This window comes from Petaurus breviceps, unplaced genomic scaffold (genome assembly GCF_028583685.1).
Source record: "Petaurus breviceps papuanus isolate PSGF00001 unplaced genomic scaffold, PetGlider_PUasm1.0 38, whole genome shotgun sequence".
Classification (NCBI taxonomy): domain Eukaryota; kingdom Metazoa; phylum Chordata; class Mammalia; order Diprotodontia; family Petauridae; genus Petaurus; species Petaurus breviceps.
This window is the reverse complement of record NW_027186304.1, coordinates 48,458,642-48,480,910: the sequence shown is the minus strand read 5'-3', so window position 1 is coordinate 48,480,910 and position 22,269 is coordinate 48,458,642. Positions and strand designations below refer to the sequence as shown.

Here is a 22,269-nt window from a genome sequence, read left to right as displayed (position 1 = left end):
TCTCTGTCTCTGTTTCTCTTTGCTATGGCTTGCTGTCTCTGTCTTTGTCCTTCTCGATGTCTTTCTACATCTCTTGCTATTTGTCTCTGTTTCTTTCTCTGTCTTTCTCCACCTTTCCTTCCCTACATGACTTTATTATCAACTATTACAAACAAATTCTGTCATCTTGGCAAAATTCCTTGTGTATTTGTATCTTTGGGGTAATTGTTGACAGTTATAGTCTCAATTAAGTCATTTTCTTATGGATTTGCATCATTACATTCATCTAGAAATTCAACCCCTTCTCTCCCCACCCCTCCAAATTCTAAGGACTACCAAGTTCCCATTAAATACCCTTTGCATTTATTTTATTGATTGAGATTGAGCTTATCTCCCTATTCTTCTGGACACTTGCTCAAGGCCAAGAGAGGCTACCTGGAAAGAGAATCACTTCCTAAAGCAGTTCCACACAACATATTAAATGTGTGTTTGTTGAATTGATTTTTTATAAATCTCTGGGATTTCCCAGAAGTTGGACTTGCCCAAAACATGCCCAAAGAAATAATTTTCAGGTTCAGTGAGTGAAAGGCTAAATGGAATATTGCAAAAAACCAAACCAAACCAAACCACCTTCACAAATTCTGTCCCAGACATAAGTAGCTGGTTAAACTGTCTGCTCTGGGGAAATAATAAGGGTGATGATACTTTGAATTTATATGGAGTTTTTGTCTCAAGAGCTCCAAGCAGTACACATGCTTATTATCTTGTTTATACTCACAAAATAAATGGGGTGGGCCTGGGACTGATATTTATCCCCTTTTTATAGACTGAGATGATGAAGCTCAGGCATATTACCTCAGGGCAAGCAGTTAGTATTTGGTGGAATCTCCTGAGTCTTCTTTCATCATTCTGGAAGCGATACTGAGATGCTGGATCCTGAGATAAATGTTGCACTTTGTAGGCCCAAATTCACAATGGTATTCCCATATGCTCTCATATAATTTTCTTGCTTTTAAATATGTCATTTGTTTCCTCTGATTTTTTTCTTCTGTTCCCCCCCCCCCTTCTTTTTTTTCTTCCTTTTTCCCCACCTAGCCCTGTTCACTTCCTATCCTATGTAATTTTCTCCTCCTTTGGATTGGTATCCCAGCCTTGGTTAGGGTCCTTCAGGTCTCCCTATCCCAGGAGGAAGATGGGGAAAGAAGTAAAAAACTCCATACTTGGATGGGTAGGAAGGGAGATCTTGTAGCTATTGGAATCAAAAGAAGGAAAAACTAGAAAGAAATGAAATGGAATGATAATCAGGGTTTCTTGACTATTCCTGTCATCAAGGTTTATTATAACAGTTGAATTGAAATAATAAATACAACATTATAAATAAGAGCTTGGATTTATAAAGGGATCCAGATGGGTCCAGTGGATAGAGTACAGGGCCTGACATCAGGAAGACCTACCTCAAATCTAGCCTCAGAAACTTACTGACTGTGTGACCCTGGGCAAATAATGTGACCTGTTTTCTCATCTGTAAAATGGAGATAATTATAGCATCTACCTCACAGGATTGTGGTGAGGAGAAAATGAGAAAATATTTATAAAGTGTTTGTAAACTTTAAAATGCTATATACTAGCTATTATGTATGTATTTATTTATACATATATACTACATATTTAGTATATATGTATATATAGTATATGTATAGTATATAGAATATATACTATATAGGTATAGTATATATACTACACACACATATAAATCTATTGTACAAATATAGTGTATATATGTATATATGCTATGTGTTACATATATAGATTGTGACCTCCTTGAAAGCAGGGATTTAAAAAAAAACATTCTTTATATCTTCAGTATTTAGGACAGTGTTGGTGCACACTAGGTCCAAATGCTAGGTTGACCAACTGTCTCTTTTGATTATAGTAATATTGGCATCAGCAGGGATGGAAGACACTTCTAAATAGCTTTTCCTTATTGTAGTGACAATTTCCTTACAGTAGAGGATGTGATTTAAAACCTCAGTGTAACTCAAGCTATGCTGTACTATAGCAAAGTGCTTCATGATGGAGACCCCCCGCCTCTCTCCCCTTCCCCCCCCTCCCATTATGCACCGTGGTTATCAGTCACATCAAAAAGGCCCCGGATCACATAGGACATATGTCCATTTATAAACCCTCATTCTCGTGTCTGGGGAGGGATTACCTCAGAGAAGTAGGTGTCCAGGAAAGCCATATTCACGCCCATTTCTGCATATTCCCTCAGTGTTCCCAAGGTGGAGCCCCGTCTTCTCACTGCTCCTGCAAGTCCCCCAGCCCCAAGACTTAGCGCTGCTCCGACTCCTGTATTCAGCTCAACGCCAGACACGCCAGAAGCACCTCCTTCAACAGTGCCACCACCTGCGTATGTGTTGGTATAGATCTCTGGAAAAAAATGTGTTTTGATGTTATATGGCTGGAGATTGTTACAGTACATGTATGATCTTTTTTCTGTTGACTGAGTAAGTTCTGTTGTATGGAAAATTAAACAGGCAGGTAAAAATAGGGAAATGGGTACAGCAAGCTGTTGTAGACCCTAGGCAAGTCATTTAACCTCTCTTTGCCACAGTTTCCACATCTATAAAAATGGGGATAATAACAGGAAATATCTTAACAAGGTGGTTGTGAGGATCAAATAAGATAATATTTGTAAAGTGCTTAGCATAGTGCCTGCATATAGTAGGTGATAAATATGCTGGCTATGATGATGATTGTGACTTTGATGATGATTTCTGACTTTGAGCTCCCCCCTTATTCTATACCCATGATCCTATTATCTGAGTCAAATTACCACCCCTGCTGTTTACTCTGTGACTTGGATCAAATCACTTAACCTATCAGAAATTCAGTTTCCTTGTCTGGAAAACAAGAGTGTTAGATTCCAGTGTCTCTTTCAGCTCCCAATTTGTGATCTTATGCTTCTAATGTCTCATTTTTTCTCTGCCTCTTCTTGGGCCCTTAGATTTTCTCCCAATCTAAAGAGGGTCAGGAAGGTAGGGAGTGAGAAGGAGTTTGGATAGTGGTCCTTCTTAGGGTGGAGCTGCCGCTTCTCCTTGTGGGCTTATCAAACTGCACTGCCTACTTACGATGGGTTTTCTTTTTAATCTACATGGATGTCGATCAGAGCAAGTGGGTCTTTGGATGATGCTTTCTAGAAACTTCCACAGATCCTCGGCTCACTGTTGGGGTGAGTAGCCTACCTTCTATGGGTAACCTCAAAGTTACATCCTTTCTCCTGTTCTTAAAGGGAGGGCTGTTCTTAGAATTCTAAAGAGAGCAGTTTTGGGCTGGCTCCCCAGTTTGGAGGATCGTGCAAGACAAATGTTCTTGCTTGTCTTTGATTTGTGGAATCATTTTGATTGTTCCTAATGCTCTCCATTAGCCTGAGTGATTTTTCTAAAGATTTCTTGGGAATGCATGTGATTGGCATGAAAAGTCCACAGGTACAAGAAGAACTTGTAATTTTTTTTTTTTTTTTTGCTTTTTGGAGGGGGAAAGCAGGGCAATTGGGATTAAGTGACTTGCCCAAGGTCACATGGCTAGTAAGTGTTAAGTGTCTGAGGCTGGATTTGAACTCAGGTCCTCCTGACTCCACGGTCAGTGCTGTGTTCACTGTGCCACCTAGCTCCCCCAGAACTTATAAATTCTTTAATAGACGATGTCCACATTTCTTCTCCCTTTGCTATTGTAAAAACAATACCCCAACGCTATACCAAGGAGTACCTTTCCCTAAGGGCTTATATTCCACTTCCACTGTAATGTTCATACCTTGTATGTACATTTTTTTGGGAAGTTATTAATTAGAATGTGAGCTCCTTGAGGACAGGGACTGTTTTTTGCCTGTCTTTGTATTCCTAGTGCTTAGCACAGTGCCTGGCACATACAAAACCTTCAAGAAATGTTTATTGACTGACTTAGAGAAAAAAAAATGAATTCCAAGCAAATTTAGAATACTTCTCCAGATTGCCTCTGATTGGTATACTATGACAAATAGAAGCTTCCTCATGAGTTTAGCCAGGGCAACTCAATTTTTCAGGTTGTTTCTGTAACAGGCATGATTGTAGGGATTTCCTGTTCTGGTAGAGCGTATATCCCTCTGAATGGAGCCAATGCACACACATCCCAGCTCTATCTCCTGGGTTTAATCAATCAATCAATCAATGCAAATTTGTTAAGTCTCTGTTATGGGCCAAGTGCTATGCTAAACCTGGGTATACAGAAAGGGGCAAAAGACCATACTTGCCCTCAAGGAGTTTATAATCTTATGGTTCAAATCCTGGTCCTTTCACTTGTGATCTGTGTGATTTTAGAAAAGTCACTTAAACTTTCTAGGACTCAGTTTCTTCATCTATGAAATGATGAGTTTGGACTAAATGGCCTCTGAGGTCCCCTTCCTCTTCTAGAACTATGATTGTATACTCCCTGATTAAATCTCTTACACTTCAAAAGCAGCAAAAAGTTTAATATAGACTAACCGGAGGATTCTATGCGATCCTGTGTGTTGGAGGCTGTCACTGGTACGCAAATATTGGAGACATCCTGAAAGAAACAAAAACATCCCCAAAATATTAGTTAAAAAAGAAATACTGCGATCCAACTTCTCCTTCTCCAGCGTTGCCTTGTGATTTTTTCTTCTTCATTTATTTTTTTGGGAGTTGTCCCAGTTCTCCATTTCTATGTACATACTGTGCTTCATATATGAAGGAAAATAGGTGGAAACTCACTCTGTCCTCAGGATGGGCTCCTTCTATTCCCCATGACTGCATCACTCCTTCACCCCCCTCAGGCACAGGAGCAAATCGAGTTCCCAGGCCTGCTGGTGCCTTTCGTCTGCAGCAGCAGATGAGCAGCAGGAGTGGGGACACTGATGGAGAAAGGGATGATGGATAGTTAGCAAAAGATCTGTTAATTCCAGAGTCAAGCATTACATTAAAAACAATTGAGGAGTGAGGTAAAGAAGTAAAATGGTAACTCCCCTTCCCCCACATATGTTTGTATGCATACAGAGTCACGGATAGAACTCTAAAACTTCAAGGGCTTCATCGCTCAATCAGCAAACGTCCCTTAAGTATCTGCTATGTCTCAGGTACCAAATAGTGGGGACGCAAACAAATAATGAAACAATCTCTCTTCTCAGAGATCTTAAATTCTACTGGGACCCAGGCAAGTCACTTAACTGTGTTTGCTTCAGTTTCCTCATCTGTAAAATGATATGGAGAAGGAAATGGCAACTCTAGTATTTTCACCATGAAAACCCCAAATGGGGTGACAAAAAGTCAGACATGAGTGAAAAACGACAATGGGAATAATCAACACTCCATAAAATTTTGCAATATCCTTAAGGACCTTCATAATTTCTCCGTAGGTCCTGGACTACCAAGCTTCTGGGGACAGTACTAAGAATTTCTAGTGGCATGCTGATTATGGTTGTAAGAATTCATTTTACTGTTCACAATTAAAATGGTGTCAGAACCCCATAATAGCAATAGAACTGTTTTCTGGAAAAAAACAAATGAACATATAACACCTCATGTTTAGAGCCTTTTTTTAATTAGGCTTGCTAGTCCTAGAGACTATTGGCTACAATACTTTCTACTAAGAAAGGGAGCTGGTCAAAAGTTCAGTTAAGAAGTTGTTTCTCATCCATAATAATATGATATCAGTATTGTTTAAGTAATCGTTTAATTTATATTCTTCTCCTTAGATATAGTCAAATATATGTGATTATGTCACCCTCTGGTGGCAGGTTCAGAGAAAGAATTAGGATCATCCAGTGTCAGAGCTAAATGCTGGAGATTTTTCAGTCCAGAACCCTTATTTTTTAGGCCAAGAGCTGAGCTGAGAGATATTAAGTAAATTGTCCAAAATCTCACAACAAAAAAGTGGAAAAGCCAGGACTTGAATTCACTTCTGACTTGCATTCCAGTGCCAATTTTCCTCAAATAATTTTCTCACAGAATCTCAACTCCAGATGCTGTGACTTTTGATCCCTGTAGCTGAATTCCAGCTACCTGCTGCCAGGTTTCCCTCACTTCTATGTCTGCCTCCTACCCAATTATCATGGCTCTTTTATCAGTCAGGGCATACTTTATGCTGGTCAGTCTAACACTGCCACATGCCTGTCCAGATCTCTATCTATTTACCTGCTTCAATATTTCTCTAATTCAACAACCACATAGACTCTGGGTCTCAGATGTCTCTAAACTGACCTGTCTCTTGGTTACCAAGCTTCAGTACTGATAACTGCCTATTTACCAAATTGTGTGTGTGTGTTATCACAATGACATTACACAAAATGGATGTGTATATGTAGATATGGACACATGGATGTACATTTGTCTATATGCATCTGTACATATATGTGTATATATGCACATAGTATACATAAATATATGAATAAACAAATAAATGTTATTTTTAAAATTGTCAAATGAACATGAGAAGGTAATCCTGTGGTTATATTCTAGTTTTAGAATAGCCACTGACGAGTTTAACTGAATACTTACGTAGCAGTAACAAGAGACCGAGGACAATCAGACCAATTCCCGCTGGTCCAAGTCCCACATTGCCATCACCAACTCTGTCGCCAGCGACAGTCCCATAGTTGTTATCTGTAACTATGGTGATGCTGGAACCCCCAGGGTAGATGCCAGTTGTGCTGTAGTAAGAGCACATGTGTCTGTCATCACATTCACAAGCTTCTAATGGTATAATTTGTGGCAATTCACAAGTTCTGTCATAAGTGTCTTTCACTAAGATGGGAACTTGGTAAAGTCCAGGTGATAACTGTTGCATAGCAGTGAGTATTGCTGAGGTAGCTTTTATAAAGGAAGAAAAGAAAGAGAAGGTTAGTTTTATTTAATAGAACCATACCATTTTGAGTTAGAAAGACATCTACAAGACATCTGCTGTAGCTTTTGTTTCTTATAGCAAGTTTACAGATACATTATTTAGGAGCAAAAGATTTTTTTTGTTCTTTAGTCAAAATTACTACACTTTAATTTAGAATCATTCCAATGACTATTTGTTTTCTCAGGCTACATAACTTTCCTTTACTTAGCCAGCAACATTTGCTTAAAATATTCGGTCACAGAATCATAGATTTTGAGCTGGAAGAGACCTTTGAGGTCACCTAGTGCAGCCTCTTTATTTTGTAGATAATGAGATCCAGAGAGTTTGATTGATTTACTCAGTTACATAGGCAAATGGGAGAGGAAAGATTTGAACCCAGAACTTCTGGATTGGGGTTAAATATCAATCCAGGGGGAATTTTAAGAAAAGCAAATGTAACACTAATGAAAACTTTGTCATTAATCCAAAGTACCAGGTATATGTGTTTTAGAAGATTTTTTTACATTCATGGGCTTTGCTTTATAATGGGTCAAACCATGATTTTTTAAACATACTTTTAAAAGAATAAAGATTTTGAGATCTGGTGAAATCTTATGGGAAGCAGTGTGGCATAAATAAAAAGAAAACTGGGTTTAAAATTCAGGAAACATGACGTTTCTAGTCCTAGATTTGTCTCTAACTGTATGACCTTGGGTAAACAATTTCATCCTATAGTTTCCTTATCTGACAAATGAGGAATTTGATCAAGATGATTGTTAAGATACCTTCTAGGTCTACCACACTGTGATGTAATCTCTGATCATATTATTTGTATTCATTTAAAGCTTGTTAATTTCTAAGTTGAGAATTGATTTTTATCTCTTACAAAGAGGTTCTATTATATAGATGTTAATCATCAACTTATTCTTATTGATAAATAATTTGTACTTCTATTTCAAACCAAAGAATTACCTTAAGCTTCCCCTTAAATATTATAAATGTGTACAATATTTGTTACTTTAATATGACTCTTTGGGATGAATCGAATACTTTGAGAAGGAAGTGACTATTTTTTAAATTTGAAAGTGATATCAAGCTTGCATTCTGCTTACCATTTATTGACCTGATATCCCATATGTCAGCTGTCCCTGGTGGCTGATCCATGACGCAATATGTAAAGGGTGAGCCAAAGGAATCATCTCTTGTTGAGATAATGACTGATGGGGAGTTTATACAGATATGCCTACTGTCAGAGAAAATTATGGGGCAGAAATCGTTGACATCAGGAACTTCGACACATATTGTCCCTGTTGCAGTTTTCCCAATGCCGTCTGAAACAACAATGTTACAAGTAATTCAGATAAGTGATACCCAATTCCAACTCTCTTTTTCCTTGCTGGATGTTGTTATAAGATTCAGAAGTGCCCTGAGGAGGATCTCAGAGGTAATGGATAATCCATTGAATCTATCAGTTGGGAATGATTGAGGCTTAGGTTTACAATCCTGAAATAGAGATATTAGCACCACATGACTGATGGCTAATTGTTTTCAAAGGCAAGCATTAGGTCATTTGGAATTTAGGTAAAGAAAAAAATTTTCTCACTGCTATTTTCTGTCTGTAATAGGATATCTTTTGTATTTACAGAGCTATAAGGACATTTATAGACCAAATCTACCACATTAAAAAAACCACTCAACTACTTAGAAGTAATTACTTGGAGAAATCACACTTCCTGTAATAAGTAGCTGGGGGTACTCTGATGCTGAGCCACCCAGAGTTTGAAGGACTGACAAGCCACTGGGAAAAAACTTTTGACTTTAATAAAATGAGTTACAAGTATTGTTGGGCTCTGATTATAAAATCATAGAATTTTAGAACTTGATATTTTTGCAAATAATGGTTAAGAAATAGAAATAAAGGTGTCAAATTGTATCTTAGACTTTTAAAAATTGCTTAAAGGATAAATTTAACTATTGTTTGATGCAGTGTTCATGGTTTTCAGTTCAAATCAACATGCATTTATTGAGCACCTACTATGTGCTTAGTTTTAGTTTTTTCCCTCAGGGAATTATATATGAATAGGGTAATAAGGGACTCAGGATAAAATTGTTACTTCTAGTTTAAAGGAGTTAAATTAGTTATTCAAGCATTTATTAAGTATCTGTTGCATGCCATGTACTATGGTAGGCACTAGGGGTCATTTTTGTTTGGAGAAGTGAGGACTATTTTTCTTAGAAGAGGTAGCATCTGAACTGTACCTTGAGAAATGAATAGGATTGCAATTATTATTAGAGATATTAATATGACATATTGATATGAAACTCATCTTTGGGTTAAAGATGATATGTAAGAGGTCCCAGGCTTCCCTCTAGGTACTATGATAATAAATAGTTCATCATCTTTGGTACTTCTTACACTAAACTCATCATGGAACTTGATACCACATTAACCCTTAGCTCTTTCTGCTTGATCCTTATGGTTTAGAGACACCCTCCCCTTAATGTTTTCTGAGAGAAGCTACAAAATTTTAATGTCATTTAATTTTACAATCAAAGTGTCCTTAGTATGAAAAAAATGTCCATTAGTTCTATAGCTAGCATTTATGTTTAGTTTCAAAAAGAAATGACTATGAAAGCAAATTGGAGACAACTTTCTCACCTTCAACAGCCAGAATCTCAGCTGTGTATATCCCATTGATAATATATTTTGATTTTGGATCAAATTCCCTGGAAAACTGTATCTCTCCTGTCCTTGAGTCAACTTTTAACCAGCTGGCTGCATCATGTCCCATGACATATCTGTATTTGATTAAAAAAAAAAACCTTGGTTTATGCTACAGTGATAGTAATTTTAAATGTCAAAAAAACCCAGTGATGTGCTAAAATGTACTGTAGGTTTAGAGAAAAATTAGGCATTCTTTGAGAGTCAGTACAACAGAAGCTATTCATGTTTTGGTAAAACATCTGTAAGAACATAACAATATTTTAGGATTCGTGAAATCTTTCACATATATTTCCTTCTTTGATCCTTACAAGAACTCTATGAAGGAAGTGCAATAGATATATGTAATGGGAATGTAAATTTTAAAGATCTTCCCTGCCCCTAGGCTAACGTGCACCTGGAGCCTGGGGTGGGAGGCTTGTTTTTCAGTAGATACTTTTTGATTGGCCAGTGAGTCAATAAGGTTATTACATTCTCTGAGCCAGGAGAAGGCTATATAAGTCCTGATGTGTAGCTTTGTTTTAGGGCTCACTTTTTGAGAAGTGTTCTGTGATTTGATCTGGATTCTGGGAAGCCGTTGTCCAGAGCCCCCCGGCTTTGAAAAACCCAGACGTTGAAACCCAGATGTTGATTTGGTATGGATGTAATGGCTGGACAGTTTGGAAAGCTGTCTACTTGATCTGTTTCTTCTTGATAATTCTGCCTGTATACTTTGAAGTTCGGGGTGCTGACCTTTTTCCCCTGAACGAGGTAAATGATACATGTTTGACTGACTAAATTAAGCTTGTTAACCCATTTTGAGTTGCTTTCCTTTATCAAAGCAGATCCAAGAACTTGTATTGGCAGCAAACCCTGAGGACGCTTGGGGTGCTTGCTGTTACAATATATTAATTTGTTCTTATTATATGAACAACTAAACTGAAGCTCAGAGAATTTAAGTGGTTTTTCCATAATCACCCAGCTAGCAAATATCAGAAACAATTCAAAAGTTTACCTTTGCCTTTTAGTTTCCTTGGCTTCCATCAAGACTCAACTCAAATCTCACCTTTTTCAGAAGACCTTTCCAGATCTCCCAAACTACTAATATCTTTCCTTTCTATTCTGGATATATTTTGTATGTAAGTAGTTATTTACATGTTGTCTCCCTCATTAGAATGGGAATCCTTTAGGGAAAGGACCTGCCTTTTACCCTTTCGGTGTACCCTCAGTGTTTAGTAGAATGTCTGATAAGGAGTATATACTGAATACTGATTGATTGATTGATTGGTTGTAAAGAAGGACCTTCCCAAGTGGGAAGGAGAGTAAGGGAAGGGACAAAGGATAAGAGGGAGCTATTTAAAGACAAAATGTCTATCTAGAGTTTACCATAGGAACTGCTAAGGCACATTTAGTAAATGCTGATTTTTTTCACGCAGTTACTCTAACTATTTCTTTGTTACTCTGTTACAGCTTTCTTCAAATTAATCATATTGCTGAAATATCCCTGTCCTAAATATTTCTCTTAGCCATTTCTTTTGAGATGAGATGGATTAAACCAAAGCAGTTGCCAGTTTGGGGTTTGAAATGATCTATTAAGGTACCTCCTCTCTTAAGTCTTTCAGTGTTTGTGAGACACATTCAATTGGAAGAAGATCAAAGACTTCTATGGAATATTGGGTGGCTCTTTCAACTTCCAACAGCAGATGGTATCAGTTAAGATCAACTCTCCTTTATCTTCTTTCACCTCTTGATCATAGCCTTGTATAACTTCCAGATTGGTGCTATTTATAAACGTATCCTCTGAAAATGTCATGGAAGATTTGAAATGCTACAGTAATATATAAAAAATTCAACTATAGGGGTGGCCCGGTAGCACAGTGAGTAAGAGCACTGGCTCCAGTGTTGGGATGACCTGGATATTGAATCCCAGGCTCAGACACTTAGCACCCACCCAGAAACACCTGGCCGTGTAACCTTGAGCAAGTTACTTAACCCCAACTGCTTAGGGATGGCAAGGTGGCTCAGCAAATAAGAGCACCGGCTCCAGTGTTGGGATGACCTGGATCAAATCTGGGCTCAGATACTCAGTACCACACCCAGAAATAACTGGCCTTGTAACCTTGAGCAAGTTACTTAACTCTGATTGCTTTAAAAAAAAAATTCAACTATATCTGTTCTACATAAGTGAACGACTGCCCTAATAACGGTCTACCACACTAATGGATGAATGTTGTACCTGACATTTGTGGCTGCAATCCCAGTATCCAGGTCAGTGGCTGTATATCTTCCAAGTACATAATTTAATAAGGCATCTCCTCTTAAGCCTTCTTGTATTCTGAAATTCATAGAGTTTGGATTAAATATTGGTCCTTCTCTGACATTAATAACTTGTATCCTGATGGGAGTGGCCTGGATCCGATAGTGAGAGGCAACCGAATGGTGAAATTCAGCTTTGTTTTTAACACCAATACTAAGTTGCATATTGGGCATCTGTTCATAATCCAACATCTGAAATGATAAAATGTGAGAAGGTTATTAGATATGGCACTAGATCTACCACTGATTGTGCAAGGAGGTCAAGAACCTCATTCCTTAACACCTCTGCTTAAGTGTTCCTTACTTGTTAATGAGATTAAGTTCCCTTTGAACATACAAATTTTACAATTTTTTACTGGAGCAGAAATAGCATTGTTTGAGGATAACAAGAATGTTTGATTTACAATCCAAACACATATGTTAAATTGTCAATCAATTAAGCAAGTAACAAATATTCTGGGAATGCCTACTGTGTGACAGGTACTATGCTCAGGTGGGGGATAACAAGAAAAAAATGTCAGTTCCTATTATTTAGGGGTTTACATTCTATCAACTATGGTAAGAAAACCTAGAAGCCTTGCAAACCAGAATGACATTTACCTCATTTGACCGGATAGTAATGACAATCTGCATTGATAGAAATTCCTCACTGGAAATTTCCTAAACTGATGAAATCAAAGTCTGAGCCAAAAACAAAATAAAGCAAAGCAAAAGACAGAGGAGGAAAGAAGGAAGAAAGAAGGAAAGAAACAGAAAGAAGTTGTATTTGCTAATATGTATGTATATACTTTCTTATCTTTTCTTAAGAATATATTTTGTGTGGTGTGTTTGGGTTTCAATAGAGCTCTAAATACCTTTGTTCAGTCACTTCAGTTGTGTCTGATTCTTTGTGACCCTGTGGACCTCTGTCCATAGGATTTTGACAAACATATTAGAGGGTTTGCCATTTCCTTCTCCAGTGGTAAACACGGTTAAATGACTTGCCTAGGTCACACAGCTAGGAAGTTTCTGAGACTGAATTTGAACTCAGGTCTTCCTGACTCTAAGCCTAGCTCTCTATCCACTGCACCACCTAGCTGCACCATTTCAGATAAAACATCATAAAGGCTAGATATCTTAACATGTACTCTCTACTAAGGAAAGAATTTATTTGGTTTATTTTATTTTATTTTTTGACAAGTGTTTCATTCTCCAAATTGCATTTGTAAAATGGGGCTAGGACATTCTAGTCATTTTTTTCTCAATTGCTTCTCTTGTCAAGGAAAAAGAACATATGGTTAGAGTTCTATGAAAGAATGTAAAAAGTACTCCATTTTTTCCCTAGAGGGAGAAAGATTGAATGAATATGTTTGGGTGGGCGGGTGCACACACACACGCATGCATGTATACACAATTTTTAGAATAAAGGAGACTTATAAGTTTAAAGTCAGTCAGTATGTCAGTAAGGTAAAAAAAATGAAGGAAACACACAAAGTCTCATGAAGAACTTCTGAAGGCCTAGTATCATTTCCCCTAGTACAATATAAGCTCCTTGAGGGCAGGAACTGCTTGATTTTGTCTCTGTATCCTCGACCTATAGCATTGTAGGTACTTAATAAATGCCTGTCAGTTGGTTTATTTCATGTTACTACATTGGCTGGACAAGAAGTTTCCATCAAAAATCTCTATTACAATAATATAAATCATACTCAGAAAGGAATGGGTCACCTTCCAGGAGAAGTAACCGTTAACACATATTCCTTGGACATAAGGAATGTCGGGATGACCTGGGGATTAAATCCAGGCTCAGATATTTAGTACCACACCTAGAAATAACTGGCCCTGTAGCCTTAAGCAAGTTACTTAACCCTGATTGCTTTAAAAAAAAAAAGTGAAGCAACTTGACTGGTGGGGTCGCACAGTTAGTAAACAGCTAAAGTCAGGATTTGAATATAGTTCTTTTAATTACAAACCTACTGTTCGTACTCTTCAAGAGTAACTGTGATCAGGGTGGAAAATTGAAATGAAAAATAAATAGGAAGCTGAGACAAATGGGAAATATGTATGTTTCAGAAAACTGGGGTAGCTAATTTAAGCTGTTTCATACTGATGAAGTAATTGTCAGGTGAGAAAGTAGGAGTGAAAAAGAAGTTTAAGAAGACTGAGCTGACTGATCAATAGTTTTGTTTCAGAAAACTAAAGCTGCTAATTTGAGTATTGCTTTGAATGGATTTCCTAAACAAAGATAATGAAGAATTTGATTTTTCAGCAGTACTCCTGGGTAAGACACAAGTTCCCTCAAGAAATTTCATGACAGCATGAATTTTTGGTTAGGTGTTTATTCAACCAAGGTAAATTAGTCATAGGCATCATCAAGACTTGACTGTTCCCTCAGGAATTGGCTTGAACCCTTGTTACTTATTGGTTCACTAACCAGTGCTCTCTCCTTAGATTTCAATTAAGCTTCCTTGAAGGTTTTATACTTTTGATGCCACTCTTTTTGCCTAGTCTAGTGAGAGCAGACCACTGTTATTATTACTCCACCTAGAAGCATTTCTTTTTTCTCCTCCCCAAAGAAAAGAGAGATTTTTGTATGCATACTCAGATTTATGTCATTAGCCAGAAAAAAGGTTTTTAACTCCATGTATTAAACCACTAAGATATAGTGAGGTTACTTGTATATTCTCTGAATCTGGGTGGGAAAGGGCCCCTTCATCGTACATTTCTGAAGTTGAGCTCACTCAGTTGCCATGTGGATTGATGTCAAGCAGACCATATTGAGTATGTTCTAGGGACTAACTTTTCGTTATCCAGGGTCCTCCCAAAACATTCAGATCATAGAGCTAGAAGTGACCTTAGAGGCTGTCTAGGCCAATCTTCTTGTTTCAACAACTATTTATTAGGCATAAATTATATTCAAAATACCATATTTCTATGATAACCCTTAGAGAATTTATTTGAAAAAGTGTTGAGAAGCTAGACTCTTTACTGAGTATTTTATTCTTTGTTGAATGGGACCCTAAATAATAAAGGTCCAGTAAGACATACAGCATTTTCTTTTGTCTTGCCCTGTGATTTCACTGGTTTTTTGGGAACTTCCAGTGAGTAAATCCCCTCTTCTAAAGAAGATACACATATGATCTGCAAATTATAGGCATATAGAGTACCTTGGGAAGTTAAATGACTTGCCCAGAGTCATAAGTCAGTGAACCCAAGTTGTCCTAACTCTTGAGGCTGGCACAGTCTCTATTATGACATACTGACTTCCATAGTAAAGAGTTGATTATTTTAATATTAGAATTTTCTCAAAGAACTGTGCACCAAAGGACTACAGACTGCTAAATTAAAAGCCGAAGATCAGGTAAGCCTGAACACAAAAGCACAGAGGATCATATTAAAGCCCATTGCTTGAGCAGATTAAGAATAAACAGTGAAAAGACCTTTCTACTCCCTCTCTCTCAAACTGTGCCAAAGCTCTTTAATAAGGTCAGTCTTCTCAGGTCCTCCTGCTGCCGGGGTCTGTGATATTAAATCAGCAGAAGCAGAAACAGATACATGTCATACATGTACATTTGTAGAGATGGTAAGACCACATGATAAGAAGTTATGCATTTATACCTCTGTTTAATAGACTGCAAAGACTAATGCTTTTGTGCTCTTCTCATCATTTTCATGGTTTTAAATATCAGCGCTTTATATTAACTATCCTTAGTCTCTTAGAGCACTTAAATTATCTTCTAACAAAAACAATCTTCTAAGTCACCTTTTGTCACTTTCAGACTAATATTCTTTTACTCTGCCATCTTTTTTACTTTGCCATCTTGATTCTACCCCCGTCAGACTAATATTCTGAAAGAAACAATTTTAATCATATCATCTCTCTTTTCAAAATCCTCCTATGGTGATGAATGAACAACAAAAAAAATGCTTCCTATGTGCAAAGCACAGTGCTTAACACAGAGAATACAAATAGAAAAGCAAGAGTTACTGCTCCTTGGCTTGGTGTTCAAGGACCTTCATAACATGTTCCATAATCAGCTTTCACTATCCTTTTCCCTATTGAGTCTATGTCTTTTGTTCACTCTGCTCCCTACCTTCTGACTGTCCAAATCCTACACAGCCTACAATGCTCATGTCCAACCATGAAGCCTCCCCATACCGTTCCAAACCTACAATTCTTTTCCCTCTTTGAATTCATAGTCTTTATTAGCCATACTATCCTGTCGACAATTAAGTACTTACTGCCTTATAACATCTATTGTGTTGACATTTAATTCTTGCATTATTATCTAACTTTTCATGTCATTTACTTTTATTACTAATTAATTTATTTAAGGGTAGGGATCATGTATTAGGTGTTTTTGTTTCCCTCATAAGTACCCCAAAAGGGCCTTATACATAGTAGGTTCTCAATAAATGTTTGTGTTGATTCATCAAATAACTACTTTGCATGTGAGTGTCTCATTTGATGTTGAAACAGGAGCATGTGACTTTTTTTTAAACCAGGAGTTGTGGGGTGAGGAGGGAGAGGTAAAAGGAGAAATCATTCTTTGTTTTTGATTGACTGATCCTTAACACTATGAAAAGTATTAAGGAAACAAAGGAGATAATTTAGCAGAGTGTAGTTAAAAAAAATTGAAGCAAAATATGGTGACACTCATATAGTACCTTAACAACTTTCAGAATTCCTTCATTAGTTCTTGGGTCTGTATGTACTTCAAACCACTTTCCATCATTTCCAGAGACAAAGAAAAAGTCTGCCAACCAGTTGTCTGTGTTTTCTTCATCATGATCAATTGCTTGAAATCGTATCAGTTCTGAACTTAAACAGTTTTCTTCAATACTTGCTGAATACTGAAATGAAAGAAGTAACTGCATTACTATAAACAGAAACGTTTTTTAAAAAGGAAACCTATTATGTAACATAACTGTCATCATCCTCACTCACATTTATGTATCGCTTTAAGACTTGTGAAACACTTTCCTCAAACCAAGCCCATGTAGTAGATAACAACTTATAAATAGCTTTAAGTTTTACAAAGTTTCTTCTTCACAATAACTGTGAAGGAGATTGTGAAAACATTATGACCTTTTTATAGATGAACAATCTGAAATTCATAGATATTAATTGACTTGGCCTCAGACCTTTAACTAGCAATTTTGGCAACCACAGCAAATAGCCTGAAACTTCCCTTAAAACAAGACTACTGAACTGTTTTAATATCATGGCCTTTTTGGCAGTCTAGTGAAGCCTATAGCTCTCTTCTCAGAAGAATGCTTTTAAGAATATAAAATAAAGTATATCAAATTACAAAGGAAAGCAATTACATAGAAATAAAAAAGCTATTTTTTTTCCTATCTAAATTCATGGGTATCCTGAAATCTATCAGTAGAGCTTTTGGGGGTGTTTGGACCCCAGGTTAAGAACTCATGCCTTTTTTTTTTTTTACTACATTACTAATATGGAAATATATTTTGCGTGATTATGTACGTATAACCTGTATCAAATTGCTTGCCTTCTCAATGAGAGGGTTGGGGAGGAAGGGAGAGAATTTGGAACTAAAAAAAAATTAAAAACAAATGCTAAAATTATTTTTTAAATGTAATTGGGGGAAATAAAATACTAAATTAAAAAACAACAGCAAATGCCTTAAAGCTACTCTGTATTCATGAAGTGAGACAAATTCATTACCACAGAGGTTCTCAGATGGTATTCTTAAACGTGACATCTGTTATTTTCTATTATTCTTTCTTACTAGCTGTTTCTATTCTGTTGGAGTGCATGTGATAGAAACATGAATGCGAGGTTTAAAATTGTGCAATCTTTAAAAACTATTATTGAAGACATTTTCATCTTCTAATTCTCACTGTCAAATGGAGCAGAGTGCCATTTGTCCTTCCCTGGTCATAACTGCTTTTCTTATGATCATACAGCCCATAAATGTAGCTGGGACTTGAATTCAGGTCTCCTAAAACCATTCTACCATGATATAAAATAAAAGATGGTAGTTAAGTTTTTATAAGCAATATTAATAAAAGCAGTTTTGTTTTTGTTCAGTATTTGGCCATAAAATAAGGGAATTGATTTCTTGTGTGACTTATGCACATACATTTTTTTTTCAGTCACATCTCAAAGAATTATTTAACTGAATCTCTATTCTGGGGTCTTGGACAATGTTTTGAATAGAGTAGGAATTTAATAGTTATTGGTTAGATGAATTAATGAAGGGGACATTATAAAGCATGTTATTCACAAAAATCCCAAGGAATACTCAGAAAAATTCAAAGTTCACAAATGCCCATCATTAGAGCTGGGTTCAGAGATGACTAGAAAAACGGACATAATTCCTACTTGTGGATGATAGTATATATTCAAGAGCAAAACTTACTGAAGTTTGTTCTAGTGTTGGGAAATTATCATTGACATCTATAATTTTGATTCTACATTCACATTCTGAAGACAACCCATCTGCAGCTCCATCCCGATCAGAGCCCCTTACAACTAGGTTGTAAGTGCCGTGTTCCTAAATGAGGATGAAAAAGAAGAATTTATGGATTTGATCACATATTAGGTAAAGATCAGTTTGGATCACTGTATCTTCTCTTAGATCTAGGACAGATTTCAATTAGGAAAAAGAATATGAATTTTATTAAAAAATATTGCTTATGGGTTCCCCCTCCCCCCACCTCCTTTGTTTCCTGGGGTAAGAGGAGTGATGGATACACTAGATCATCATGATTCTTTTCTGAATCAAAGTGTGTGTGTGTGTGTGTGTGTGTGTATGTGTGTGGTGTGTATGTGTCTGTGGCATCTAATTATTTTTAGGAGGCTTTACTTCTCTGTCAAGATAATTCGTCATCGTGCGGATTTCTCCAGTATATCTGTTCAGAATAAACAGTGGTGAACCTGCAGGCTCCTGAGATATTATCTTGTAAGCAATTTTAGAATTCAAATGATTTTCTTCATCTGCATCAGTAGCGCTTAATTTTATCACCAATGTGTCTAGGAATGAAAAGAAAGTGATTGAAAGTTTTCAATAGATTAGATTAATGCTAAGAATTCACAGAAGCATTATAAATTATCTTCTGCCTATTTTTAAATCATAATTAAATTCCCTTAAAACTTTTATCTTTTCTTCAATTATTCCTTCTCCTTTCACAAAGTGAGTGGAACTTGGCTTCCACAATTCCAGGTAATGGGACCAGAAGGATAAGGTACTAATTGTACAACTACTATTTCCAAATGATTGTTCTGATGCCATTAGTCAAAACCTTTTTGTGCTGTCATATCACCGTCATCCTTGGTGAAGGAACCAATGATAGAATTGTTTTTTTTTTTCATCTGATTAAGTCTACTACTTGATAGCTCTATGGTTTATCTTTACAACTTTTAAACAATAGACATTTTTAATCTACTTGTTTTTTTTCCTTTGTAGATAGTCATGCCAAACTACTTGAGTGATTAAGGATCTCATTCAAGAGACTCTGCAAATATTCATTACTAGATGCAATTAGCACAATGTCTTTCATAAACAGGAATACTTGGAGAACAAGGATCATCTATTGGGAATTGTGGACATGGCAAGCACAAAATGACATCACAGAAAAGTTGGAGCAACCTAGTACCATAAAGGTACTTTTACAGCAAGGCCTCTCCCGTGCATTTATCAATATTATGCAAGATTCCTTGATAAATATAATAAAGATAACCTTGTTTGATGGTCATCTGATTATTAAAATTCAGTAAAATATGAAACACAAAGGTATTCACCATAGGTATTCACCTTGGTCATAAAAGAAATTTAGTCTAACTTAATGAGGTATTCCCTGTAGATTCTCAACAAGGTAGTTTCTGAATAGCCTCCATTTCCACTGTTCCTGCCAAATTTTGCAAGTATTTGCAAACATTTTACATGTTCTGTCAAATGTTTCCCAGAATCTCCACACAATGCAACCCTATGACTTTTTGGTTATGTTTATATGGATTAAATTGGTCCCTGAACTCATATATACTCAGTAAGCTCCAGCTACTCACCATTTCTGGTCCTGGCTCTGACAAACATCATTGGAGAAAATCATAAAACCATACTGATGGGGATGTTCCATATAAATTAATGCTCCTTAATTTCAGCTGGACTCTCACTGTTCTTTTGTAATATTTTCATTCGTATATCAACACCGTATTACATTTCTTAGTGTACATTCTGAACATGAACTATTCTTTTCAAGTCCCAGTTCTACTTTTGCTCTATACTCTCACTTCCCTTCTACTTTATTGAGATGACTGGGGCCATCTGATGTGAGCTTCTTCAGTTTCCTTTCTTATCTTACCTTAAAACTTCTCTTGTTTTTAACCATCTTCCATTTCAGAGGAAAAATTGTCTTTCCTCTTTTTTTAAGAAGGTAACATTCTACCCTTCTGTATCTTTAGTCTTATTTTCTCCTATCTTCTCTTTGACCTTGCTCCAATAACTATGCTTCAATTACAACTGGATCCTGATTAGTGTGAACAATGAATCCTGTGAAGTGGTTGCATTATTTGAATTTGAGCTGCAGATTCCCATTGGGCTGAAACCAATTTTCATATTTTCTATAATTATAAACCTTTAGTACTAAACATTTGAATATATATAGCTACTTCATGAGATTCACTAAAAAAAAAATCAGGATCTGGCTGTTTTCTGTTTTCAGTCTTTTCCTCATCGTTGGCTCCCTTCTCTCTACAAATATAGTCAGGCTTACAATACATTAACAATCCTTCCTGTAACCCTCTCATCCTCTCAAGCCATTACCATCCCTCTCTATCCTTTGATAAAATTTTAGAAAGGAAAGTATGTACCGAGTGATACAGTATCTTTATGGCTGATTTGTTCCATCTTTAGCACTTTGACTTCTGTGCTCTCCACTGTTGAAATATGGTCTTTTCTCAGTTCCTGTCTGTTTTGACCTCACTACAATAATTGACATAGTTGACAAAATGTCAAAAATGTCAATACCAAATCCCACTTTTTCTACACACCTTTCCTGGATCCTATCAACTGGTGATGGCCTTTTCCCTTTGGATCTCACCAAACATTTGGTTTTATACTTACTGTGTAGTTTTTTGTACTAGCTTAACTGTGTATATATTATATCCCTTTACTAGATGGCAAATTCTGTGAGGTCAGAAAACCTGTTTAATCTTAAATTTGTTTCTCTTCTAGTACCTAGCATAGGTACTATACTCTCTAGTTGAACTGATTTAAACATCTCTTCCTTAAAATTCTCTTTTAAATCAGTCTCTTGGGAATCTTATTATGTACTCCAATGGTTTCAAATAATACTTCAAAATTTACATCTGTAGATCTACCCTCTTTTATTTTCTGCTGCATACTGAACATTCTCATCTCAAAGTTCCAGGCATTTAAACTCACCATCTTTTCCCAAAAATCTGCTTTATTTCTATATTTTATTCCTTCACTGCCACTTTCCTAGTCATTGTTGTTTGAAACCTCAATGTCATCTTCCGCCCTCTTACCCTTAATATCCAACCAGTTACTAAACGTTAATTGATTTTTCTTCTGTAATGGCACACACGTTCATCCTTTCTTTCCCACATCTATTGCTACTATTCTACTATGATTATCATTACTGTCTACCTGAATTATTACAGTATCTATCAAATGGTTTCTTTACCTCCATTCTCTACCCACTCAAACCTAGTATTGTTAACTATTTAATTTGGCTTTGATTGTGCCATTCTTCCTTCTTTAAAAAAAGTTTTCTCTATTACAAAATGGTCCTCTATTACTTACCAAACACAGCTAAAATTCTACCTGCTACAGAAAACATTTCTCATCCTCCTTAATGCTAGTGTTTTCCCTCTGTTGATTATTTCTGCCTCATCCTCTATGTGGTTTGTTTGTACAGAATTATTTACATGTTGTCTCCTCCATTAGATTGTGAGCTTCTTGAAAGCAAGGACTTTTTTTTTAATCTTCCTTTGTATCCATAGCACTTAGTATAACACCTGGCACACAATAGCAGCTTAAATGTATATTGACAGGCTCCTTATCTTGGTATTAATAACCTTGTCATAAGTTACCTTTTATAGCCTTTCCTCACATTTCTACCCTTTATGTCATCTGTATTTCACTTGAACTTGACCATTTATCTTTTCAGGAATACATATCACTTAATCTTCACCTCAGTGCTTTTGCTCATACTACTCCATGTGTCAGGACTATTCTCCCTCTGCTTATGCTTATTTTAAGGTACAACTCAAATGCTCAAAACCTCCTCAATGAAGCCCTTGATCCACTCAGCCAGAAGTAAGTATCCCACCTCTTAAATTCTGCATTGCCATGTGGAGAGAGAGATAGATATCAGGGTTATCTATCTATCTATCTATCTATCTATCTATCTATCTATCTATCTAT

At 36.5% G+C, this 22,269-nt stretch overlaps 1 protein-coding gene across 1 annotated transcript in view; it reads right to left on the bottom strand.

The window, feature by feature from the left end:
• DSG4 (desmoglein 4) overlaps positions 1 to 22,269 on the bottom strand; it is a 36,785-nt gene that overhangs the window by 2,922 nt on the left and 11,594 nt on the right. Inside the window, exons 5-14 of the mRNA XM_069099852.1 lie at positions 18,688 to 18,854; positions 18,241 to 18,375; positions 16,520 to 16,705; positions 11,793 to 12,064; positions 9,515 to 9,654; positions 7,968 to 8,186; positions 6,531 to 6,842; positions 4,749 to 4,888; positions 4,500 to 4,563; positions 2,192 to 2,409 (exon numbers count right to left, since the gene is read on the bottom strand). Of these exons, the coding sequence (XP_068955953.1) occupies positions 2,192 to 2,409; positions 4,500 to 4,563; positions 4,749 to 4,888; positions 6,531 to 6,842; positions 7,968 to 8,186; positions 9,515 to 9,654; positions 11,793 to 12,064; positions 16,520 to 16,705; positions 18,241 to 18,375; positions 18,688 to 18,854 (1,853 nt within the window). The remainder of the gene's footprint in view (positions 1 to 2,191; positions 2,410 to 4,499; positions 4,564 to 4,748; positions 4,889 to 6,530; positions 6,843 to 7,967; positions 8,187 to 9,514; positions 9,655 to 11,792; positions 12,065 to 16,519; positions 16,706 to 18,240; positions 18,376 to 18,687; positions 18,855 to 22,269) is intronic.